A 26,812-nucleotide genomic window follows, 5' to 3' on the forward strand; every position below is an offset into this window, starting at 1 on the left:
GCCTGTGTATTTGGTTAAATGTAAAACTAAGTGTGATTTTCTCTTTCCGGATGTGCCATGTGTTCTGCTGTGGTGTCTAACTTTTTGTCTTCTTGTTGCCTGCCCCCCAGGTTTCCTGTCCAGCCCTCTGGTTTGTTTTTTCCTTTAGGAATTTTTCTGCTTGATATAACACACACACACACAGAGCTGATTAATTCAGTAAACATGTTTCTACTTGTGAATTTCAATCCATTTTGTTTTGGAAATGTGCATTAAATTAATTATTAAAACTTAAGATTTCACACCTAGATTTTTATATCAACCTAGCACAAAACCAATTAAAAAATCACAAATGAAATAATCTAAGGAGAGAAACAGTTTTGCCTGATCTGATCTTATAAACTGGAGGCATTAATGGAAAAATACTAATTTTTCCTAAATGAATGGTGTCATTTTAAGTCCTTCTTGTGAAACTCCAGAGAGGAATGTGAAGGCCAGTCTCCACACTTTCATAAACTGGGGACGGTCACTGATACACATACCAGATGGTCTTGGGAGCGTGATGCGATTTGTCCAAACGAGTGTGTGAATGAAAGAAGGCACTGTCGTCCAGAATAACTGTGTTAGCTGAGGCATCCTTGGGTCCAGCACTGAAAGCTGTTTACTGCAACACCCTGAAAGTTTGCTCATCCAAAAACACAACTCCTCATCAGGATCAGCAACTTGATTATATGAGATGGAGTAAACATGCAAATAAATCCCTCACAGACTAATTTGGCATCATTAATAATTTACTGTAAATTGGAGACAATCCACTGATTTACAGACTTTTGCTTTAAAGATATTTACCACAAATTCAACTAAATCTACATTTTAATAACAGTTTTTTTTATCAAACTGTTATCAACTGTTAATTCTTCAGTGTAACTTTTATTTCTTGCATTTTATCTTATTTTGAGCTTTTACTGTCTTTATTTTATTTCTTTTATTTCTATATAAAGTTTGTTTGAAGGCATGTTTTAATGCTTCTTCTGCACCATCTGTAATGCTTGTAATGTTTTATGTAAAGCGCTTTGAATTGTCTTATACATGGAATGTGCTACACAAATACATTTGCCATGCCTTACAATAAAATTTAGCATCTTTTGATAGACTACCAACATTGACTACCAGCTTTGAATATTTCTTGTTTTTATCTCTTTGTTCATCAATAATTAAATAATAAAGATATACAACACTGTTTGAGGAGTAAATTAAACATTTATTTTCCGCTTTTCAATATTTTCTTAACAACTGTTAAATTGACTGCAGGGTTAACAGTGACACACCAAAGCTTAAACACTTTAAACAGATTCTATCACAAAAAGCCAACTTTTACAATAAAATATTAACATGTTTTAAGTGGCAATTAAATACATTTCTTTCCATTACAGTTTTTCAGCTCTGAGGTCACTAGGAACCAGACTGAACGGCATCCAAAATGTCCACCTGAAAGAGGGTATTGATAAGAAAAGATAAGTCCACAGACAACATCAGACTGACTGCTGGAAAGAGTTTAGAGAAGAGGGAGGATGTGAAATGGGTGCTGAATTAGCCTTCAATAGGGGGCGCCAAAGTGCAAAAATCTGCCAGTGTGCAAGACAGAATTTTCAGTGACCAACTTCATTTTGTCTATAAAATATAAACAAATGAAAAAATTTGATGCCAGACACACACTCCAAAAAAGTTTTCCAAGAGCCCAAGAAAAATGAAAAAGTTGATGGAATACAAAAGCTACAACATCCTGGATAACTATAATAAGTTGAGTGACTGATGACAGGTGAGGGTGTCAGGGTTGGGTATAAAAGAAGCATCCACCAAAGGTTAAAGATGCTTTTACGTTATGGTATTGGCTTGGCACACATTGTTTTAGATTTTCCACTGTATGCTAAAAAAAGGTTTTTCTGTGGTTCCAACCACCATTATCATAGGGAGACGCTGAAAAACTAAAGAGCGTGGATGGGTCACAGAATCATCACAACTACATGCAGCTGCACACACACAACACATTTCCTGGTTCCATAAAGTTTTTTGAGAGACCAGTGAAAAAATTCACAACATAAATTACAGACATTTGAGCCCATGAATAGAATACTGTGAACAACTCTGATAAATAGGTTTTCTGTGTTTCCCAGCAGTGTGGAGAACACCGAGAAAGGCCAGTACACCAAGTGACATGAAAGTAGATGTAGGAGGACAACAACCCAGCAGCAGAACCACTATCTGCTCCTTTGTGCAAGGAGGAACAAGAGGAGCACTGCCAGGATTATCTGGAGTGTGTCAGAAATTGCTGCAAAGGCTCTGATGCTATGGACTGGCCTACCAGGTCACCAAACCTGAATCCAATCAAACACCTCTGGGGCGTAATGTCTTGTTCCATCCAATACCACCACGTCATACCACAGACTGCTCAGGTTGACTGATGCCCTGATCCAGGTTTGGGAGAAGATCCCTCTGGAGAACCCCTGTTGTTTCATCAGAAGCATGCCCAGGTGTTGTAGGGAGTGCACACACACACTACTGAACCTCATTTTGAACTGTCTGGAGGAATTTCCACAGAAATTGGGTCAGTTTGTGATCTGATCTTTCCACTTTTATTTAGATTATTCTGAATCCAGACCATGGGTTAATGATTTATTTTCCATTTCTTATGTTATTTTGCTCTCAACACATTCCACTATGTAATGAATAGGCTAAAGGTGTTCAGACCTTATGATCAATGACAGCAGATATTTAAACATCTCTGAACTAAAAGCCAGTTGTTACTTCTTTCAATGCAATAACCACTCTGCACTCCTCATGCAGAAAAAAATGCATGGAAAGCTGCCATAGATCACCTAAAAGGTAAGCTAATAATTTTATCCCACAGTTTCTCCCACAAAGAAATCATGACAATATAAGCTGCAGGGCGTGGGGGCATCAGCAGTCTAGTGGAGTTTTAAGGGTTAAAACTGAAGACTGATTCAGCACAATGGTAAAAATACCTCTATAAAAGAAGGAAATAGTTACACATTATTTAGTTACATGAACAGTGCAGGGCCACAGCAAACTAGCAGAAACATGACAGTGAGAAAAGGCCTGAACACAGACTCAGTGCTGCTGATGTTAAGTTTTGATCTGATGTGGATCTTTGTTGTCACTGAAGTTTAGTCAAAAGTGACCTGATGAAGATCCAATTTAAACTGAAATGTTGCTAAAAAATATATCTGAGCATGTAGTGTTCATGCCTTTTCATTCAAACTATTTTTTAAGTGTGCTGGTGGCATAAAATCTGAAAGGATAACACAGTCAGGGAAGACAGAAAATCATTTTTATGTATTTTTGTTAACCAAGGAGAAAACAAGTTTTTATTTCCATGTTAGAAATTGTGAAGAAGAGATCTTTTTATTATGTGGTGCAGCTGCATTTCAAGTGTTTTGCAGTAGATACATTTTTACTTGTCTGTTCCAGATGTGAGATTCCTGAGCATGTAGACAGTCACTTGGCCCTCGCTGTCGCCTATTAAGACAGAGTCCGACCCTTTGCCAAACAGGAGGGATGTCAGCTCCACACCCGGTGCAGCATGGTGCACGATTGTCGGCTGCAGGCTAAAAAGAAAAAAAATAAAGTTATCATATTTACTAGCTGGTTTCAAATCAGACTGAGTGAGATCATAACAATGTTTTTAGACTGACTCACATGTTCGAATTCAGGTCCCAGATATCCACCTGTTGTTTGTAAAGGGCTGCAAACACCGTGGAGTGGTTTGGGGACCACTTGGCAGTGCACACTTCGCTCTTGATAGATGTGGCGCTCAGCACGGGGGTAAAGCTGCCCTGCTTCCACACCTGGATTGTGAAGTCTGAGGAGCAACTCAGGAACACATCAGGATTAAATGGTGACCATTCGACGTGGTTCACAACATCCTGAGAGAGATGTGAAATAGAAATGATGTGAAAATGAACACAGCTTTAAATATTCTTTATTGTTATTCAGTGACCTACCAAACATTAACTTCCTCTATCAATTTCAAATATCCCAAAGAGCTTTACCCAAGAGGACTCACAATGTGATTTTTGTAAGTATCCAGAAAATGATTGCTGTTTCTTAAGGAGCACCGATGGATGAAACCTTCCAAAGTGCTGACCAGATAGATTCCACAGTCCTGCGAGATCAGTGTAAGAAAACTATTAGAGAAAAATACTCTGTCACAACATCCTGAACAAAACTTTATTAGCTTGTCAACTTAGTAACTGTGATTCATTTCTGTGGCACAACTTACTGTCGGATGGAAGTCAACAGAACGACAGGGGGCTTCTGCTGTCTGAACGTTTTTTGTTGTCGTCTTTCTCATTGCACCTTCCGTCTTATTGTTCGGAATCTTCAGCTTCATTAGGTCTTAGAAAACAGTTTTTTTTAAAGGATACGGATTGGATATGAGCATTGAGTCAGAGCAGTTAGTTTCACATAACAGTATTTTATTTAACAAGCTTCCTTCAAGATTCATGAAATAATTCCCATTACGATGCAGATGTACCGGTCCCGGTACATGACTACTAATCAACAACATTGCAGCCATGTGTGCAAGCCCCTCCGTCATAAATGCCCACAATATACACATCAAATGAAAGCTCAAAGTCTCGTCTTTCCGATGCTATAAACCATTTTGATACGCAACAACCACAGCGCTAACACTAAAGCCTTTTTTTACAGAAAAGCAGAAAGTTTAAATGTTGACTTTCCTTACCTTTGAGGGCTCTCTATAGGTCAAACATCAATATTTCCCATCAAGGTTGGTCTCATTCTGGACAAAATTGGTCTCATTGGACAAAAAAAATATTTTTTTCCGTGTGTTCTAAAGTATATAACTTTTTATCAGTAATATTTACAGTGATTCTGATTGCTGTGGGTGAAACTAGAGAGTGTTACCTTTACAAAGAGCCCAAGCCTGTACTTACAATCCAGAGGGTTCAATAACAGCAGTAATTCTAATTTGGAGAGGTCATATTACAAACGTTTTTGTCAAAATGACCCAAGGGGTTAATACTATGATCTCCAGTAATACAGATGTTAAATGGGTTTGCTCTTTCGATACCGTTCACTCAAAATCTGCTCACTTTTGCACTTTATGCAGATAAATTATACAAAATTATCATCAATATTTACTTTTATGTAAATGTTATAACATTTATAACTTTGACTTCATCCATGAAAAGATGTCCTGTTTGGACTGCTGTACCTATACAGTCCAGACAGTTGTTGTAGAGAATCCATTTGGTAATCCTGCCATCTTCTGACGCAGAGATAAGAACCTCTTCTCTCTCCTCCCCGGACAATTTCAGCTCTTGTTTAGTCCAGATGACCTGCCACACTGGAAGCAGGTGTCGTTTGGGAGACTCACTACAAAACATGGATGATAGAAGAAAAAGAGTATTTTTTCTTAAAATGAGATCTGCTTCTTCCATAGCTCATCCCACCGACACACACACACACACACTCACAATACTGTGCAAAAGTCTTAAACCACCCCCTTAAATGTTGATTAGTATTTTGTTTGTCATTGGCTGATTTTTCTGACTGATCTGAATCATTCTAGTAAAAAAAATGCACCTGATTAAAGGGAGGAGCCAGTGTCGTCAACCTGACAATTTAGCAAAGGCCTGATTTTAAATAGCATCTTTATTTACTCATCTGTTGCCAAGATACAGCATTTGTTCCCATTTTATTTGGTATCATTTTGCTAGTGATTCCCAAAAAGCTATAAGCAGAAACTTGCCATGTTTTGGAATAGTGTGCAGCCCGTCCTTAAAAAAAATCTGAATTTGGACCAAAAGACACGCAATAAGTGTCTTTTGTGTCTTGACAGAGAAGGGAACAAAAGGCAGAAAACTGAAGAGGAGGAAGAAAAAGAGCTTTAAATGTCTTTCTGGAAGGCTGAAGAACTATTCCTGAAGACTACTTCAAGAAACTAAAAAAAGCCAAGAGGGTTAAGACTATGTTTAAATAATTTAAGATAATATAACAGAATAAAGTTAAAGAATAAAGTCAAACTAATTAGAATCATAAAGAAATATACAGCAGCATAAAACACACAACAAGCTAACGGGACACACACAAAGCACAAACACACAGTGCAGAATTCACCTGCTGCTGGCAAAGCATGCCCTGCTGTCTTGAATCTGAACGTTGTAGATGGCTACAGAGCCGTCGAACATCCCCACGGCCAGCCGGCTGGGGTTGCTGGCTGAGAAATCTAGGGACGTCACACTACGGTGACAGGAGAAGACGCGCTCTGGATACTGCAAGGAAGACACACTTTTAACTGGGATGTCTTTACAAAGTGTTCTTGATCATACCTGCAAGAAAATAAAGGGTACAAAAATGTACCTACATACCGTAGGGTTTTTTATAGACCAACAGCAGATGAAGCCTGGTTTCTGGCTACTGGAGTCAAAGTCACCGTAGCCCACTGCCAGAATATCCTTACAGACAGTTGAGTACACCAAACAGCAAAGTGTCAGACATTCATTCATCAATAATACCAAAGTAAACAGCTACTCTTCAAAATGCAAATAAATAATAACTGCTGCTGCTTCTGGTGTTGTCTCTTTTGGGTTTGTTGTTTGTTACCGGGTTCGTCTTGTTCCAGGTCATGCTGGTTATGTTGCATCCTTTGGTAAGCTCGTAAACGAAAGTCCAGAGACTCTCCATGGTGGGAGTTAAAAAACTCTCCTGGTCCTCTTCGCTCCGCTCCTCGAAGCCAGGCTCCCCCATGATGTTGGGATCTTAACACAATCATTGTTATTACACTTTATTTTTCATGTGATACACATGAAAATATAAAATTCAGAAAATATATATTTCATTAAGATACAAGCTTGTTTGGTCATCTTTTCAAAGAGTTTTTAAAAAAGTCAAGTAAATAAAATGATCAATTGCTGCAGTGTACATGGACAAACAAAGAGAGACGGCAGTGAAAAGCTACGCTCACCTTTCAGGATGGATAGATTTCTATAAGCAGCCAGCTTTGGCTGGAAGTTGTTTGCCAAGACGTTCCTCTCCATTACTAACAAGCTGTTTTTGAACTGTTCAGAAAGCATGATTTCCTCCAGGTGTGGCTCAGCATCTGAAGTGCTCCCACTTGTTTCTATTTCTAACAGGATGTTGATAAAAAAAAATATAGAAATGAAACACATATCACTACAAAACCACATGAAGAAACAAGCTATAAATGTGGACTGCAACCTGCCCATCGGCGACAAAGAAAGGCATAACATGATGATCAAGACTGATGTGGGCCTATGTGGGCAGCCCCCCAAAAAAAAGAAAAAAAAATCCAAGAAATTAAAATTTTAGCATTTATTTATGCATTGTTATATTTTCTATGATTACTTCTTGTGCATTTGCAGATATGAATGCATTTTCACAGATGTGTGCAGTCACTTCAGTCATTAACTGGTTGACACAGTTCATGGCGCTTGTTGGCTGCTGTTACTGTTAAATTCCTGTAAGTGGCAGCAGAGGGCAACTTTTGGAAATGAATCACTAATCAGCAAATTATTTAATGTTATATCTAACCTTAATTTTTATATAACTGCACTAAAAAAGATGAGGATGAGGTGTTAGTGATATGATAAAAGAAACATTTTTAATTTATTCATTAAATTAATTAGTAGGCATACTGTACTGCAACGTAAAAAAATAATAAGAGAGCATTTCAAACACTAATACACAGCAGAATTTTCATAGTGTTGCAAAAGCAAGCTGCGACAGGGGGATTATAGCATCCACAATACAATTGTGGATGCTATAACAGCAGCTGTGGAAGACCTCACTAAGGATGCTTTTAAAAGTCTTAAAAATATGTATAGTAATTAGAAATCATACTAATGTGGTGGCACAGGATTATTTTACTCTATAAACCTGTAGATTCTATGGGTTTTCAAAAGTAGGCCAAAAAAAGGACAATAATTCTCCATTTTTACATGGTTGTCTTCCTCCACACAAGTGCACAGTTAAAGCAAGCATCCGTTGCAGGTAAAGCAGGACTTGTTGCTCTTCTGCTTGTAGACATGATGCTGTCCTGGTGTGAGCTGATGCAAGTTCTCTCATTTGTATTTGAACTATTTTTCTTTTTATTTTTTACTTTTAACCTCTTCATGGTCTTTTGTTTCAAACAGGTAGGACTGTTTGCTCGTGTTACTGTTTTTCCATGCAGTTTTTGTTTTGTTCATTCTTCCATAAGTGAGACCAGCGAATAAGAGATTTTGAGTGTTCTGAATTACAGATCAGTGTCTTAGATTTTGTATTTAGTAAAATTCAGCTTTTTTTTTTATAATTTCATGTATATTTATTTGTGGTGCAAAGAACGTTTTTACATGCAAATGCATCCTTTCATAGCTAAAAATGGGAGTCGAAATCAGGTTAGTGCATGTACATAGAGTCAATAAGAGAGAACTTCACACATGCACTTCTTTAAAAATTTTGTAAACATACTGCATGTGCACTTTTCTGCCTTTGTAATCACACAGCGTTATGCAACTGGATTTTGGTAATGCAATTAAAATACAAACCTTTTAGGTTTTGATTGTGCTGTTACCTGTGTCGCCGCTGCTGCTTCCACTCCCGTCTTTCTTTTTTTGGTCTTTCTTGGTGCCCACAGTCCAATCATGACACTCAGCTTCATCATTTTCAGGGGGGTTATTTTGCGCACAGAAAGAGTCATATATGTCCCAGACTGTAGCAGTTGTGCCTGTGAGCATGAGAGAAATTCTTAAATGTAACACTGATAACATTACACCACACTACACACTACAGCTGGGAATATTAAACCTTACTCTTATCAATTAAAATGTTCCCTTCAGTCTGGACCTGTTTGGTCTTTGGTACTCCAACTAACGTCTGGGTTGATACCTCAGAATAATTTTCATTGCTCATTCTGTTTTGGCAAAGCTCAGCATAAAAACTGTTTCTGTCTCTGCAAGAAAAGTATGACAAATGTTTCTTACAAAGAATGTCAAGTTTAGTTTTACTCTATGTACTATACGAATATGACATAAAAACATAAAGCACCCCTTTATGTGTCTGTTACGTATTTCAAGATGTTATCTAATATTTAGAAAAACCAGTCAGGTGAGTCATACACTTACTTTATCTGTTCTACATGAGCAGCCTCCTCTGAGGTAAGAGTGCTGGGCATGTCCAGCAGGGTAAAAGTTTCGGTCTCAGTAAGGATGATGTCAACTACCTGATCCAACGTGTTTTCTGCCACATGCCCTTCCACTCTGTCTGTTTTCTCTGACAGTCAACAAGAGACAGAAAAGTGCCAACTATGCATGTATGCAAGACAAAGGTTTAGATTTTATAGGGATGTAATAAACAGAACAATTAAAAATACTATCAATGAGTAAACACATTGTTACATGTCAAATATAATTTTCACATGGTTATTTGATAAATAGCTCAAGACAAAAAGCTAAAAATGAGGAGAATATGGCACTAAAAATATATATTAACTGGAAGAAGCAGGCAGGTTTAAGTTCATATCCTTCACATGAAGGCTATCATCAGTTGCAGTAACCTTTTGATACAGGTTGGATAGGATGCTGCCATCAGAAAATGCACTGTGGAACAATCTGAAATACACACAAATACATACAAACAGTATTAATTAATTAATAGATTATGCTGGATACCATCATCACCGTCTCTCATGAAGTCCCAACAAACAGTTTGTATGCCCTTCACTAATCCTTCAATACTCAGCTCCAGACCTGCCGTCTGATGATCAAATCAGCTACTTTAAAACAATATCACCATATGATACCTGGAAAAGCACACACTACTGCTCGAGCTGGATTTTGAGAGGTTTAATCCTGGGCTGGGAAAGAATGCATCCAGACTTGTTCGTTCTGACTTGGCCGGCATGTCTCCCAGCACTGCAGGAAGCATGGGCAGAGGAAGGACATTTTTTACATGAGAATCGAACACCTGCAAAGAGGGAGTCACAGCAGCATCATGAGACTCACTGTACAATCAAGTTTCATCTCATTTTGGACACATATATACGGCATTTCAGCACTTAAATGTGTTGTAGATGTTTAGCTATGATCAGAATTTTGAGCAATTAAAAACAGAGTAAAAAATTATATAAAAATAACAACAAAAGCACCCCAAAAAAACAACAAGAAAAAACTACTATAAAAACTACTATGTTTTTCCTCATTGTTTTTTTTTTTTTTAAGCAAAGCTCCATTTAGTTTATTGGCACATCAACTTAGAATGTACATTTACTGATGGACAGCTATCAAATTAACACACGATCAACATTCAACATGTGCCAGGGAGAAAACATGTAGCATCCAGTCCGCATACCTGGAGTGCTCTTGTGGGAGGGCGATCGTCAGTTTTCCGGCTGTTAAATTTGCTGTTGCTGCCTTTTTGGATTTTATTTACCACTGAAGCAAACCTAAGTTTTGAACCATGGCTAACTTTGTGGATGTTTGATCTCGAGTTACTCATCGCACCAGAAGATCTAAGCGAAAACGCAAGGATCACAAAATTAGTTTTACAAAAAACTCGAGCTAACAGGTTAGCTTAGATAGGTACTACCAGATAAACGACTCCTAAACGTTCCTCTTCACATAAGATCGTTATTACAAGTATGCTCTTACTGAAAGGATTAATTTACAAGTTAAACTCTTTTCTACTTCAGTGGGTCTTTGGCTGCCACTATTTGCTAAGCTACATTTGCTGAACGTTAAACGCTCGCGCCACTGTAGTTAACCGGCTGAGGTGAAGTTAGCTTCAAGCACGTATAGTTCTTTTTTATGCTAACAAGAACCAGAGTCATTACAAATGTGAAACTGACTTTTTAAATACTATTATTATACATTTATACAATATTATAGTCTATTTTACAAAATCATATAAACAACTCCAGTTATATTTTATTGACTGTTTTGTTGTTTGCTTTGTACAAAAAGATTTTTTAAAAAAGAAAAAGATTGGCCCTCTCTAGGTTTCTAAGCACAGTTTTGATAAGCGTTACTGCTTGTGTGTTTTTAGTTTTTAGTATAATATTTTTCTTTTTTTTTTTCATTTAAGCCCTTGATTTGATAAGCAGATGTTTAACTCCTTGTCGCATATTTGTTTTCTTTTCTTTTTTATCTGATTAAATAACTATTTATTTGATTGTTTTTATTTCGTTTCATTTCTGTGCTAAGTATGTAGGCCTAAGAATGTATTTTTATTCATTTATTGTCATTAGTTTATTGGATAGTTATATGATTTGGTTTTATCCAGTTTTATACATTTGGTATTTTTCCCTTTTTCCTGTATTTATTTTATTTTAATGTAATTGTAAATAAATTCAGGCGTTAAGGGGTTAATATATAAAAGAAATACATAAATGCATTTCTAAACCAAATGAAAACGTGACATGGAAGATGACATTTAGATCCTTTCTTTTCTTTTTTTTTCTTTGTTTTTTTTCTTATTAATTTGACAGGGACAATACATCCAAAACAATATTACATACAGACGCGCACACACAATGCAACAATTGCTACAGGACTTCCATTTGCAGGTTTTGTCTCTAGAGGCTTTACACACACAAAGTAAGAAAACAAAAAGTTTCTCGCACAAGAGATGATTTTATCCATTTAAAATAATACAATTTGTAACTGTAACTAAGCGACTCCTGAAGAAAATGATTTGCAGAAGTACACACACACACACACATACACACATATATATATATAATTGTTAATATTATTATTATTATGTGAAAATTTTCAGAAACTTTACTCAGATATGCCATAAAAAGTTCACAGTGGAAGTTATATGTTGCTTGCACCATGAAAACTGAAAAGTTCAATAATTGTTAGGTCATACTATTTCCACTGATTATCCAGTATTTTAGCATATTTGAAAATGTCTGTATAATCGTCAATAAATCGTGTATTCAAGATTACTCAAGTGGAAGCAGATTTTAAAGCATTAACAGTGAAAATCAGCTTCCTAAAGTAGAAAATGAACCATTTTTTTCGGAAGCAACAACGACAGCGCCATAAAAAAAGATAAAATGAAAATCACGTGACCCCTGCATCATCGCTTCTTCTCCTGTGCCACCCATCACCACCCTCTGCATCCCGCAGATAACTGGTCTGTGCGCCTTTAAGAGCCGCATATCCCGCTTCCTCCTGCGCTAAATCTCTGTCACTGCTCAACCAGGCCGAGAAAACCAACACAAAGCCACGGCAATGTCCTCTAGCTCGGCTTTCAACGACGAGAAGGGGGGCTCGTCTAGCGTCGGGGAGCCTGAATATGGTCACGATCCGGCGAGTGGAGGGATTTTCTCCTCCGACTACAAGAGGTACACGGAGCCGCTTGCCTCAGCTTGATGCTGCTTTTTGAATATAGTCGGGGTTTATCGGGGCAGCTTATCGAGGGGGAGGTGCAGAGATGACCTGAAAGTGTGTTTTCCTGTCAGCACGCAAAATAGATTTTAATAAAGAAACAGGAGGCTGAAGTTTGTTGGCTGTCTGGACCGTGTTCACTGAGAGCGGCGTTTGCTTCTGTTCCTGGTGGTGAATCTGACCGTGATTTAGCCTCTCTGGTAGCACTGATGACGCCGCTGCTGGCGTCGATTGGTAATATACGTCCGTCCGGTCATATGTGTCTAAAACAGCAAAGTTAGGGTGATGAAAACGGCATGTTTATAAGGGGAAAAGCTACAGGCCCGTGAGAGGAGATGTGAGGCCCTAACTCGAGCTTTTCAGCACCACCCCTACTGGACAGCGGCAGCAGCTCAAGCATAGTCACCTGAAACTGAACTGGGATTTTAACTTAATAAGATACACTTTAAATTTTTTCATTTTTATTTTCAAGATAGGAAAACAAACGACATCTATTATTGATAAGGGTCTGGGATAGTTTAGTCTGCAATCTCGCCATTGTTTTAGTCTGATGATGGTATAAGGTGTTAGCTTAGCCATTAGTTCTGATTCATTGACTGAATGTCCATGCATTTATCAACCATTTGGTCTGTAAAGTGTCAGAATATAGCAAAAGACCACTTCATCTCATCATAAACTTACACACCTGTTACAGAAGACATCCCTTTGACAGTTACTCTTTTACCCTATAAAGGTGAGGAAAAATGCCTAGCGTTACCTTTATGTCAGACTGATGACCATCATGACTCAAGCATTATAAACCAAGTAAAAAGAAGTTGAAATATTGATTTCTTGCTACAGACTTAAACACAGATTGTCTGTTCATCTGTTAGTTTTAAAGCAACACAACACAGCTTACAAATTAATAACAAGCTTAATTATTTGCAGGAAAAAACAGGGAAATAATTGGTTTGGGTATTTGACATCCAGCACTCAGCCAATCCAAGCTACCATCAGAGAAAATGAGTGCAGTTAGGCATCCCACTTTGGATTAAGCGGTCATCTGATGATGTTTCCTTTACACAGCAAGGAGGATAATCTCAGGCTGACTAAGAAACATTTCAGCAACTCAGTATTAAATCATCAACTCTCTCAGAAGCAGTGAGTGAAACGCTACTCATCTGATGACAAGCCACACCGCAGGATCGTTTACATGGACAAGATCTTATTGCTGTGAAAGATTTATCCACTTAGACTTAAAGAGGGATGATATATTCTGGATTATCCCCCCACTTTAAACCGGGGGTCCTGTTCTGGGATCAGTCTGTATGTGTCGCTGTTGTTTGATGTTGCACGGCACATTTAGCAAACAAGCTACTTCGCTTATCGTTAAGGCTGATGTAGTGTTGCTACTTTATTGCTTGGCGGTGACATACAGTCTCCTCCAAATTATTTATCACTCATTTTTAATTTGGTTTCTCTCAAAAGTTTGGTGTCTCTAAAATGGAGACGCATCAGACCAATTTTCCATCTTCTATTGTTCAGTTTTGGTGAGTCTGTGTGAACTGTAACCTCGGTTTCCTGTTCTTAGCTGGCAGGGTGACGTCTGGTGTGGTCTGCTGCTGTAGCCCAGCTGCTTCAAGGTTGGACATGTTGTGTATTCAGAGAGGGTATTCTGCATATTTTGGTTGAAACCAAAGTATGAGTTGAGTTGTGGTCATGTGACAGGCTGATGAACTATTTGTCTTAACAAACAATTAAATAGGTGGACCTAATAAAGTGGCTGGTGAGTGAATCTTTATTCTTGTCTAAGTCAAGCTTTTGTCACTCATTTACAGTTGTTCCAGACCTCTGCAGCTACTCTGCTCATTAAGACAACATATTCCTCTCACATCACCCTAGTTCTCATGGCTTCCATTCAAATTCAAGATTCACTTCGAAATCCTCCTTCTCAGCTATTCAGCCTTAAATAAGCTTGCATTAAAATAAATGAGTGAACGTTTGACTCCTTGCTAGACCCCGATTAAGATCAGGTCCTCTGAGTAAGGTCTGTAAATTTACAGTCCTACCCAGACACAGGACAGTCTTCTATTGAAGACCAGATCTTGAGTCTCTGATGTTTTAAGTCACAAATAATGTGTTTTTTTTTTTTTTTCTGACTATCAGAGTTTCAGGCTTTGGTTTTGCGCTGTTTTGTCTTGTGTTGTGATGTTTCTTACTTTCCTACCTTCAAATGTTTTTACCTGTGTGTCTTTTCCCTGTATTTTGCGGGGTTTCTACATTTACATAGCTTTTGTTCTGCTTCTTCATATTTTTGCTTATGTTGTTGCTCTTTTCTGATGTTTTTTTTATTTTTATGCAGAACACTTTGTAACCCAGCTTTAAAAATGTGCTATATATAAAAAATAATAAAAAAAATCTTTGCTAACTTACTATTTATTTAAATGTTGGAGTTGGGTTTGGAGGTTATGTGTCCATGATTTGTTAAAATAAAATGCAGCACAGGAAAAAAAAAAAAAAAGGAGGCTTCTTCTTGGGTTTCTTTGGAGTTCCTTGAAGTCCGAAGAAGAGTTTCTCCTTGCACCAGATAAACATTTGTACCTACTCAATCAAAATGACCAAACAGGTCATCCAAACTTTTGTTGGGTACTGTAAGTTTACTTTATTATTGTTTGTCTTGTTCATTGTTAAATGAGTAGGTTCCAATGCAGCTGTATCACAGGTAATCTAATTTCTAACAGATATCATAAAAGCAAAACAACTGAGAAATATGCTGTGTTATTCCTTAAGTTATTTATTGTATTCTTCTTGATAAATCATCTTAAAATGACTATGGTTGTAAAAAAAGTAATAATAAAAATCTGCTGGATGTGGTGTAAAAGGAATAATCTGAGGTTATCAAACTTCAAACTAAAGAGTAACTACTTTAACTTCTTGTTAAATACCTTGTTGAATATTAAACTGAATCTTTACATATAACTCCCTCATTTAAACAGAACATAGTTCATATATATATATATATATATATATATATATATATATATATATATATATATATATATATATATATATATATATATATATATATATATATATATATATATATAAGCATCAGCCTAAAAGTGTTCAGGATATCTGGCAATAAACTTTTAAACTTTCCTCTTTGCCTTGGAAACAATAAATTCCATTACTCGCTGTCTAATGTTCTCAGATTCGTTCTAAAGCTGTACCCAGTAAGACGTGTTGGTCAGTAACATGAGCAGCCCTGCTTTTCTGTATTTGACCAGCAGAGGGGGCTTTGTGTGTTTGTATCCGTTTGAGGTTCATTTATTGGCTGAAAACTCCTTGTAGTTGTGTCCAGCCCTGAGATCAGTTTGCATATGTTCATATCTGCTAAGTGACTGTGGTGGAACCATCTCTCTCTCTCTATCTATCTATCTATCTATCTATCTATCTATCTATCTATCTATCTATCTATCTATCTATCTATCTATCTATCTATCTATCATAGTTCATAGTAAAAGTGATGGAGTCTTAAACGGCTGCCTACCTGTGATGCCACAATATAAAATTAGATGAGTAATTTTACTGTTATCATAAACTCATTCATTCATTTACAGTATGCTTTAAAACTTTAAAAACTCCAGCGCCTCCAGCGTTAATTATCCAACTTCTGGACATGTGAGAGTTTATTAATTCATGAACATCTTTATAGAGTATATTCCCTTTTGGTATTCCTTAGCCTTTCTTCGCGTGGAGTATGTGATACCACTGCAGTGCACCCAAAATCAGGCCTAAATTATTTCAACAAAATAGGACAAAAGCCTGAGTTAGAGTTGGCAACAGGAGCCTGGTAACAGAATATAAGTAGGGCTAGATCCCATTGAAGTAAACTGCAGGGTGAAAATGATCTAAGATCTGTTTCTAACATTGAATTAATTTTTTCAGATTAAAAATAGAAACACCTTATGCAGGGACTGGTGGTGTAATTCACACACCAGTTCCCTGGGGTGTATCTGCTGATGACATCATGGGTTAAAAAATCATATTTGCCTTCATCAAATATCAACAAATCCCGACCGAGCTGCTACAGATCTCAGAGAGCATATATGAGTTGTGCTTCAAGGTAGTTATTTTGGTCCAAGCCCAGAAGAAATGGGTGGGAGAGAAAGAAACGTCCTCATCACGACACTGCCAAGAAAGCTGAGTCATGTAAGATGAGGAAAACCGAGGCAGCGTGCAGACTATTAAAAACGAATAAAACAGGACAGTTTTGAAACATAATGAGCAAAAGGAAGAAAGAAGGGTGTAACATTAACATCATCTGTCACTTAGCAGCAAAGCTGTGTTGGCAGTGAGTCCAGGTGATGCCGTGAGGGAGAGTTAACACTAACAGGATTTTCTTTTCTTATTTTCCCCTTTTGGGTGAAGAGTCAGAGCAAAGATGACAAGCGTGAGGGGGGTGCAGAGGGGGTGATAGCGTGGCAAAAGACGGGAGAGACTGTCATCGTTGCGAGAGCTGGAGCAGAAATACACGTGAACGCACAGAGGCATAGAGAGAGGCATGCTGCAGCAACAGGAACCACATGAACTGCGGGAGGAGTCGCGAGAGGAGAGGCGTCACGGCAAATAAAACTCCACGCCCCTCCCTGCCGAGCATCCATTTACCGAGCAGCTGATGTCTGCTGCTTCCCTGGATGTGCACGGACTCAGCAGTAACAGAAGGAGGGAGGAGAAAAAAAAAGCATAAAGTGCTCTGGAGCTCTGTTGGATTCGGATTAAAGCACCGAGGCAGCAGAGTGTATCAACCTTTCCACACTGGAGCATTTCTAAAGAGGATTGTTGTGCCAATCTCGCAAAAAACGTCCACATTGGATGTACTAAACCTCTGGAGGAAGAAAGGCTGGTGCTGATCTTTGCTGCGTGAAAACGCTCTGAGGAGAACCTGGACTGATTAATAGCAAAGAACAGCTGGAGAAACCTGCAGCCTTGTTCTACTTCATCCACCAGCAACTTTAGAGGCTGAGACTTGAGGCTCAAAGATGACCACCATGCAAAAGCTGCTGCAGCTGCCGGTGAACGCGGTGAACATCGTGAAGACGGTGCAGAGTCAGGTCCAAGGCCAGGAGGAGGACAAGAGCCCCGTGTTGACCCCAGATAGCGCGCAGCACGGTTGGTACAGCGCCCTCCAGCCGGATGAACTGCGGTACCTCCGATCTGGAGGTACAGGTGGCGGAGGAGGAGGGGGTAGTGGAGGAGACCAAGAGGAGCGAGCCCATCTGGAAGAAGGTGGTGGAGGTGGCGGCGGTGGCAGTTTTCAAACTCAGCCACTGCGGTAGGACAATTTTCTGTTTGAGGAGTTGGAAATGTTAGGATTGGTTAATGGGTTGGAGGTTGATAGCATCCAACACTTCACCATATGGTACCTTCAAATTGAGTCAACATGCTGCAAAAACTAGTCACGTAAACGTAATCAAGGATTTTGCATTTTCTGTTTTCCTTAGGACAATAATAATAAGAATCAAATAGCTGAGGTGACATTTAACAACAGAGTAACAATATTGAAATGGTAAATATTTTAAACAGGTAACAAACACTTACTTTTGGCTGTACATATCCAAGTGGTAGAGATGGCTCAGGCAGGTTTATTTTTCCACAAAAGGCTGTAAAAAGGTTAATTGGTCATTTCATATTTATAGCATAAAGACAAAAAACAAACAAACAACAACAACAACAAAAAAACTAGTAGAGGAGCTTACTTTCTTTCTCTGTTAAACAATTCAGCTCAAGGATAACATCAGGGATAAAATAGATCATGATATTTTAAAGGTGCCCTAGCTGAACAGAAAAGTGAATAAACCTAAAGAAGTTGATTATATATATATAATATATAAAAAACATAACTCTATGGTAATATATTTCTAAAGAATCATGTTTCAGACTGTATAAAGCAAAAGGCCAAAACAGCTATTCTTAATTAATTAGAGTGCAGACCTCCAAAGAGAAACACAAGGAAGTGGCTCTCGGAGTTAGATTTGCTCAAAAACACATATAATTACACTTTTTCTTTTTCTTTTTTTTTTTTTTTTTTGCAGTTGCTTCTTTTTATTTTATGACATGAGAGCTTTTGGAAGCATCTGTCGTGGAAAAACAAGAAACGTTTCTCCTCAAAGAGTCAGCTTATGTAAAACAGCTGCATATAAATGCAAGCTGCAAGTCCTAAATCTTTCACTCGGCTCTGATTCATGCAAATTAATTTTCAAATGATCTTTTTCTCATGCCTTAGTGGCTGGATCTCGGTGAACAAAAATGACCCTGCATCTGAAGTTGAATCTTTGAATACTGGCCTACTTTCATTGATACTTTCCAGCTGGAGAGTTCCTGATCTCTTGGCTTTGGTGCTATGTAACCCGAGCACCTGCTTGCTCTGTTGTACCACAGCAGGTTAAATAATTCAGAGCTGTTGTAAATTCTGCTGTCATTTGGTTGGACGGGACTGAACGCAGAGAAACAAGAGAACCAGGGCTGGTGTAGAATTACTGATGTCCCGTTTGAGCCTGAGGGTCATTTTTCATTTGGCCTGTCAAGATATGACTTTATTTTGAAGATAACTCATTTAAGTGGCAGATACAGTTTGTAAAACTTCATCACTGTGGAGTAACTTGGGACAGGGCCACGTTTACCACTGTGTAGCATCTCTTCTTCTTTTACCAACAGTCTGTAATTATCTGGGAGCTGAGGAAACCAGTTTCTGGACCTTTGAGAGAGGAAAGTTGTCTCATTCTCATTTTAATTTCTGATCTTTGAGTTGCTGATAGAGCCTGAAGGAGACGTTGGTCCTTCACCTTTTGTTTCTCAACAGGCAGCTCGGTGTGGTGGTTTGCAGTGTCATCTCATGGCAGAAAGCTTCCTGGTTCAAGGCTCGGCTGGGCTTTGCTGTGTTTTCATGTTATATCCATGTGTGGGTTCTCTCCTGGTTGATTAATGGCCCTGGGAAAGGAGAGTGCATATACAGTACCAGTCAAACATTTGGACACATGTTTCCATTAGTTTCAATGGGAAATTGTGTCCAAACTTGTGACTGCTACTATATGTTAAGGATGTTACAATTACAGATTTTCTTGGTCCGATGATTGTAAAAAAAAAAATAATCATGATTTTTCAATTTTCATATTTATGTGGTAATTAATTTTCCAACATCATAAATGTGTTAAATCACATGAAAACCCCTTATAGGTCTCTAAGTTTTAATTAGCGCTGTCAAAATGAATGCATTAAGCAAAAAGATTAATCTATGAACACCATTTTTTTAACTGCATAAACAACGTTATTACTCATGCCTTATTACTAATCCAAATGTGGCATTATCTCTGCGAGAGAAGCTCATTTTTGGGTTTGTAGGTGTCATCTTTTCAATGTCTTTACAGCCGTTGTGCTGGGTGGGTATTTACCTTTCAGTGTCTTTCTAGATGAGCAGGTTGATCATTCCACAGCTACTAATGACCTCTGGCCACTCTGCCACTGGAGATGAGGACTTTTAAATTGAACCTTGATGACATCTTGATGGTCCCTCTACTCTTTAGTTTAGAGGATGTAGCATCAGTGACTAAAAAAAGAAGGAATTTACAATTTCAGAACCGTTTTCCTCATTAAAATCCATTTTAACCCTTAATACTCCACGCTATTTTTGGCTGTTTTTGGTCAACATACAGACATTATTCTTCAGGACAGCTTCAGTAGTCAGATTATGAAATTTAAAAAGAAGATGTAAAATGAATGTTTTAACAGATATAGCATCATAAAGGCCAACCCAAGAAACTAAACTGAATTAATTTCTAACAGTACGCTGTAGAAGTAACACAGCTCAACAGTGACCAAACCTTCTCATCTGTATATGATTCTCTCAAGTCTTGGCTTTCAGGAGAAAAATATTGGCACTGAAACAAACACACAACAGAAACTATTTACATATCTACACTTTTTTGTTATTTACAGTTATTTATTTTACTATTTACATACTATACTCACACAACCAACTCCAACTCAACCTGTTTTTGGCGGCAGGGTGCTTCAAAAACATCCAGCCATAGAGGACCATTATTTTTGTTCTTTTTCAGACTGGCATAAACTTTCTTGTCACTTGTTGATCTTTGGCTGCTCCTGTTTGGACATTACTACGATTGGTCAAAAGTTGGACAGAAAGGAGCTTCTTCATAATTCCCGGGTCAAAATAGATGTCTCTTAACATAGCAGCAATAGTGATCTTTTCTTCTTTTTTTTCTTCTTTTTATTACAAAATGTGATAGATAATTATGTTATCATGGATCTATCATTGAGGATTTATCATATAGTCTCAGAATAAAAAAAATTTTGTGGCTGGATTGTAAACCCCCAGATTGGGGTATAAATGCCTGCAAAACTTTGTTAAATCACCTAAAGGGTAACCTATCAATGACAATTTGTCCCACAGAATTACACACTTCCATTCCTGAGAAACTATTGACAATATAAGTGGTAGCGCTCGGGGACACCAGTGGCCTGGTAGAGTTTTAAAGGTTAAAGTAGCACAATTGAACTTTGGGACAAATTTGGCACTTTAGCGACCCCTGACTGGGACTAATTTGGCATCCATCTCACATCCTGTCTATTCTCTGAGCTCTCTCCAGCCATCCTCTATGTGTGGGTGTGTGACGCTATGTCATAAAGCAAAATACTGCTGTCACGTGATTCTCGGGGCTGGAAAAAAGTTGTGATGTGCGGTTTCTCAGCCTCGGATACCTGAAGGCAAACAACAGCTCCAGGAATGTGAGCGATGAATGTCGGTGTACCATCAAAATGAGTTAGAAGCAAAGAGTGTTAATGTTAGAAACTTATGTATCGTTGCTTTAAATGAGCTTTGCTTTAGAGAAGACAGCAGTACTTTTGGACCATGTTCACATAAAGCTTTAATCTGTATTTCTAGATGAACTTCAAGAATTGTGTGACAGTGATTTTTGGAAGAGATATCCATGACAGAATTGCGCCTGATGTTAATGCATTGCTACTACTGGAGCTAAAGATCACAGGCATTGATTTCCAGGCGTCTCCCTCCAGATTCTCAGGGTCTGTTCATGATATGTTCAGCAGACGCCTAAATATTTAAAACCTTTAAATTGTTTGTCGAGGGACATTATTTAGGGATTGCTCTACAGTTCGCTTGTGCCTTTTTTTCCCCAGATTGCTGAACCTCTGCTCTCTTTTTCCCCAGTAACATTATGACCACCACTGCATGTGATGCATGTTTATATTGTCTTATAATTCTATTTTTGACAGGTTGACTAGCCTACGTACACCAAAAGTAATGAATGTTTTCTAGTCTGCTCTTAATTAAATCTCCTACAGGCTTGTTTGCCATCAAACAAGTCACATAAATCCCTGTCACATTATTAATTAGTGAGGCTGATGAAGGTAGTAGCTGTAAAACAAATTAATCCTTTGAGTCTCCTCTTCAGTTCCCTCCCAGCAGGTAAAACACATTAAAGAAACCATCTGAATTTATAAATCAACTTGTCAACTTTACTTGTTAATCACAATAAAGGGACTTCCTGCTTTCTAAACTGTCTTAGAATCACATCCAGCGTGAATTCAGCTGTCAGTTTACAGATTTTCAGTCCAGCCTTTTTTTCCCAGTTTACATTCCAGTCCCTTCTTGACATCACTCTTCCACTGAGACCATTTCTGATGATGCTTCAATGAACAGCAGATAGATCAGATGGATCTCTGGTTTCTTAAGGATATCACTTCCAGATCCCGTTCATCTGCTTTTTATTGTTATTTTTTTAAAGCCTGACACTTTTTTTGTCCTCCAACTTTTTCTTCAATGTTTTTTTAAGGACACACTACAAAGCATGCTGATGCAGAGTTTTAGAAATCTTTTTGGTGCAAAAAAAATATATATATATACTATTTCATGTTTTTCAATCTGTGCTATGTTTGGTATTTTCTATATATGAGAGCAAATCATGTGTTTTTAGGACAGAAGCTGTAAGAAAGTGCCTAAAGGTAGAATTTGCAATAGCTATTTTCTAAGATGTCTTATATGTAGACACAAGGTTCCTCCTAACCCTACAATAGGTTACAGCTTCACAAAGTCTTAGAAAAGATGCATTTACAAAAGAAAGGAAAAGTAGAGTTTTTTCAAAAGCAAACATCAAAGGCAGTGGATAGAAGCAGCTTCAGGATATACTGAAAAGACCTTGTTGGAGTAATGACCAGAAGCAGCTACCCATTGTCATGATTTCACGGGGAGAAATTTAGCAGTGAAGCTTTAAATTTTCTACTTGAAATCATCATGAACTCATTTTCATGTCTGGCCATTCAGTGCTGTAGGCAAGTTGTTTGTTTCTATTATTTTAGTTGTTGTGGCACCCAACCACTTATTTGTGGGGAAGAAATCAGCATCAGCTCGTGGCCTTCGTCCAAAAATAATCCAAACTGTGAGGTTTTGCTTTGACAAGCTTTGATGAATTTTGGTTTTGAAGTGCCTGACAGAGTGAGATATATAATTTGTGATACAGCGTAATTATTAACAGTTTGATGCTTAACGCATATGAAAGCAGAGCATCAACCTTTCCTGCACACAGTGGCACATGCACTCTCACTTTAAACTCGGGGCAGAGTTGTGATGAATGAACTGTTCTGCAGCTGCCACCTCCGCAGAGACGGCCAGGCCTCCATTTTTTGCTGCTACGGAAGTGGTTTCTTAGACCCTGATAACGACAAAATATTATAGCTCTTATCAGAGTACATTTGCATAAATAAAACAAAGAGAGAGTGCATACCTTTAATATCCTTTTTTTTAAAAATAAATGTATCTAAATATAGACCTGTTTTAAACTTCTTTTTAATATTTAAAAGCCAGCTAAAAAATATCCAGCCATGATCTGGGGTCTGGAGGCAGACACCATTGTGTGAGTGACAAGTACACCTTGGATGTCAGTCCATTGTGCATGCTCACACACTCTCTTAGGGTTAATTTAGAACCTCCAGTTAACCTCACATGTATATTTCTGGACTGTGGCAGAAAGTCAGAGTACCAGAACCCACACAGGCACGAGGATGAGATTCAAACCTAGAACCTTGTTGCTGTGAAGCAACAATTCGAACTAGCACCACAGTGCAGCTCCTACCCATGAATATTGAATGACTCTATAAAACTGTACTCATGTAAGGCTGGAAGACTCAAACATGTATTGCCCGACTCAACAACAGGCACAATTACACAACTGTATCCAAATATTTTATGTCTGCATCCGTTCAAGGTTGTACATCTGATGAGTGTCTCAAAATAATGCAGACTGCTTTAGCTGCATGAATAACTGAGAATTTTGCATGTATGTCTCACAAATATTTGAACCCCACACCTCACACCTTTTATATACAGTTAGGCCCAGAAATATTAGGACAGTAAATTTGGTCTCTGCATGCCAACATAGTCTGGAACTCGTGGACATCTCCACACACTGGGTTTCCTCCTTTGGTTTACCTTTACTGTAACTCTTCAGTTGCTACCAGTTTGTGGGTCTTTCTGTTGTAAATTTTGTCTTAAGCAAGTCAAATTCATGGTCAGTCGTGTTGATATCAGTATGTTTTGTGTGGGTCATTGTTCATCTGTATTGTGATGTAATATTCATTTAACCTTGCTAAATGTGAGCAGAAGGTACATCCCTATAACTTCAGATTTCATCCAGCTGCCTCTTACTGCTGTGACATTTGGATTAAAGACCAGTGACCCAGAGCCACTGGAAGCCATGCATGCTTTCACCATCTAACTGTCTCCACCTTGTTTTACAGAAGATATGGTGTACTGTGGATTATTAACTTTTCCCAGTCTTCTCTATACTTTTTTCCTCCCATCATTCTGTTACAGGTTGATCTTAGTTTCATCTTTCCCCAGAATGCTGTTCCAGAACTGAGTGGTCTTCTTTAGCTTCTTTATCTTTAAGCTTACCACTGTGCATATTTGTTCCCAGTCCAACGATGGGCTGTTTCATATCCATTGGGAACTCATTTGACCACGTATTGTCATAATGCAGCAAAATAACGCGCCAAGAGAGCAGACACGGACTACAATTGCACAGCAACAGCTTCCAAATGGAAATGCCACACCTGGAATCAACTGCAGACCTTTTACCAGCTTGATTGATGATAAATTTTTGAGGTAAAAGCCCATGAAATAGCTTTAAAGTTAACTGTCCAATTACTTTTGGTCCCTTGGAAAAGAGGCAGCTACATATTAAAGAGTTGTAACTTCTAAACTTTCCCTTCAGTTTGGATGTGAATGCCCTCAGGTTAAAGCTGTGAGTCTACACTTTATGCCCATATTGATTAGATAACTATATCTTGAATATGTTTTGGTAAAGAGCTAAAATAACAAAACTTGTGTCAGCATCCAAATTTAGATGGACCTTACTGTAACAGAGCAAGTGGCATAAATCACAGCAACACTGATTTAATGACACTTGGGACAATGTCCTCAGAGGAGACAGAAGCTCTGCAGGAAGGCACAAAATTGCTTAACTTAATTTCATTGCATCCTTTGTTGCCTTGGAAACTAGCTGGGGAAAATGTAGAGATCTGTAGTCACTGAATCACCCCCCCCCCCCCCACCACCGATCAAACCCCACCCTTCATTCCCACACCTCAGACATCAGGAAATCTTCCTGTGTGGACATTCATTCATCAGTTTGCAGACTGTTGTTGAAGTGGGGGCATATTGTTAAATTACCTAGGCATGAAGACAAAACGAATAAAATAAAGTTTGATTAATTTCAGTTTTACATACAAGCAATTCAAACATGGATGGCCTTTTCTTATTCTATCTCTCGATAGCTGCCATCTTTAAAGTGATGTAACAAGTCCACTATCTCTATAGAAACCACAAGACAATCACTAAATATATTGTTCCCTTATAGTCACTATTATTCAGGTCTTTTTTGACATGTAAAACACTTTAGATTTGTTGCAGCACATTGTAGCCATGTGAAGATGTCATTGATTTGTAATTATTACTTAATCACTCTTGTATCTTTATCTTGGCATCTACTGCAGTGATCCTGTCTGCAAATATCAGCTGCCTTTGTGTAACTGCTGCTCGCTGGTTCTGGTAGAAACTGTCAGTAATGGTTTATTACAGTTTGCATGGCAGCAGGGTGGAGATGTCGGCTCAGATCCACTCAGACGAGGATCTCTCCTCTCATGTGTGAGCTGAGCGGTCCGGTCCTGTTGTTTTGAATGGAGATGATGGGTGAGTGAAAAGGCTGGAGAGTTGCATGTCAACAGGGTAACAACAACACGAGTTGGCACAAACAACACAACAGGAGGGTTAACGTGTCAGAATATTGTGGGGAACTTGAAACTTTTTAGATTTTTTACATTTTACAGAATAGAATAGAATAGAATAGAATAGGTTTCATTTTCATTGTATAGTGTCAGTTACAGTAACATTGTGGGTGCTCCACCCAGTTATTGTTCATATTAGACAAAGGAAAAATATATAAAAATATTACAAAAGGAGAAATATAAAAGTTTGAACAATTAAACAAGGATTAAAGAACACAAAAGTAGTGGTTAAATATAGAAGACTAAAAAAAAATCTGTTAATCCCAAAGGGGAATTGCAATGTTGGAATTTTTCTTTTTTTTTCTTCTTTTTTTTTTGACAATGTAAGAAAGACAATGTAGTGCAAACTGTGCAAGTTCTGTAGGGGAGTATGAAAATGAAAGTGCAAGACAGGTTTATTGTTTTGTATGGGCTCTAGTTCATTGAGGGCGCTTGAAGGGAGGGGAGAGGGGAGGGATAGGATGGACCTTTGGCTGTTTGCAGGGGAAAAAACTGTAAGTCTTGAGGTGTGAGACCTGATTGATCTGAAACGGCAGCCAGAGGGCAGCAGGGGTGGGTGGGATGTGAGGGGTCTCCTGTGATGGCTTTGTTTTTCCTGAGATAGGATGATCAGTAGATGTTCTCAAGGGAGAGCAGAGGGCAGCCCATGATTTTTTGGACAGTGTTGATAACCCTCTGCACAGCCTTCCTGTTCTCAAAAGTGGATCCGATGTACTACACACCCAGACAGTATGTTAGCACGTTCTCCACCAAGCAGCGATAGAAGGCGAGCAGTAGCTTTTACCTTCTACACGTTGTTCATCCTTAGGACATGGAGGAAATGCTGGGCCTCCTTCACCAGGGCCCAAATGTTGTCAGTCCATAAGAGATCAGAGGAGATGTGGGTGCCCAGAAACCTGAGGGTAGTGACAGTTTGCAGCCTATGTAGTCTACATGTTTTTTTTATTTTTTATTTAATTTTTTTTTTTTTTTTTTTTTTTAATTTGTCAGGAAACACAGACAAATTCTTGTCTGTGTTTCCTGAAGTCCACAATCAG

At 38.2% G+C, this 26,812-nt stretch overlaps 2 protein-coding genes across 10 annotated transcripts in view; one reads left to right on the forward strand and one right to left on the reverse strand.

Moving 5' to 3' along the window:
- Positions 1-1,237: 1,237 nt before the first annotated feature.
- On the reverse strand, positions 1,238-12,187 carry LOC121647564 (dynein intermediate chain 4, axonemal-like). Its single transcript, XM_041997095.1, has 17 exons — positions 12,099-12,187; positions 10,372-10,531; positions 9,824-9,987; positions 9,514-9,632; positions 9,147-9,294; positions 8,835-8,974; positions 8,586-8,749; positions 6,989-7,160; positions 6,628-6,782; positions 6,393-6,479; positions 6,142-6,296; positions 5,237-5,397; positions 4,280-4,395; positions 4,064-4,162; positions 3,697-3,923; positions 3,455-3,605; positions 1,238-1,470 (listed from the first exon to the last, which is right to left on the reverse strand). Exons 1-17 carry the CDS (start codon positions 12,185-12,187, stop codon positions 1,432-1,434), a joined length of 2,346 nt encoding a protein of 781 aa, XP_041853029.1. The 3' UTR covers positions 1,238-1,431.
- The window catches only part of LOC121647450 (AP-3 complex subunit beta-2), a 51,793-nt gene continuing 37,135 nt past the window's right edge, over positions 12,155-26,812 (forward strand). For 5 of the 9 annotated variants that reach the window (XM_041996891.1, XM_041996894.1, XM_041996890.1 and 2 more), the window contains exon 1: positions 12,155-12,373. In XM_041996891.1, coding sequence (XP_041852825.1) covers positions 12,261-12,373 — 113 coding nt within the window. In that variant the 5' untranslated portion in view covers positions 12,155-12,260. Of the gene's footprint in view, positions 12,374-17,122; positions 17,731-26,812 lie in introns of those variants that run through there. The other 4 variants (XM_041996887.1, XM_041996886.1, XM_041996888.1 and 1 more) reach the window with 2 other exon arrangements.

Source organism: Melanotaenia boesemani, chromosome 10, assembly GCF_017639745.1.
Source record: "Melanotaenia boesemani isolate fMelBoe1 chromosome 10, fMelBoe1.pri, whole genome shotgun sequence".
Classification (NCBI taxonomy): domain Eukaryota; kingdom Metazoa; phylum Chordata; class Actinopteri; order Atheriniformes; family Melanotaeniidae; genus Melanotaenia; species Melanotaenia boesemani.

What these genes read in the sequence shown, in the direction of transcription:
- LOC121647564 (XM_041997095.1), bottom strand. Translation starts at nt 12,187, where the DNA reads ATGCGGCTCTTAAAGGCGCACAGACCAGTTATCTGCGGGATGCAGAGG. An exon ending in CAACTGTCTGGACTGTATAG is followed by an intron (nt 4,396 to 5,236) that starts GTACAGCAGTCC and finishes CTGTTTTCTAAG; the next exon opens with ACCTAATGAAGCTGAAGATT. An exon ending in TGGGACCTGAATTCGAACAT is followed by an intron (nt 3,606 to 3,696) that starts GTGAGTCAGTCT and finishes TTTTCTTTTTAG; the next exon opens with CCTGCAGCCGACAATCGTGC.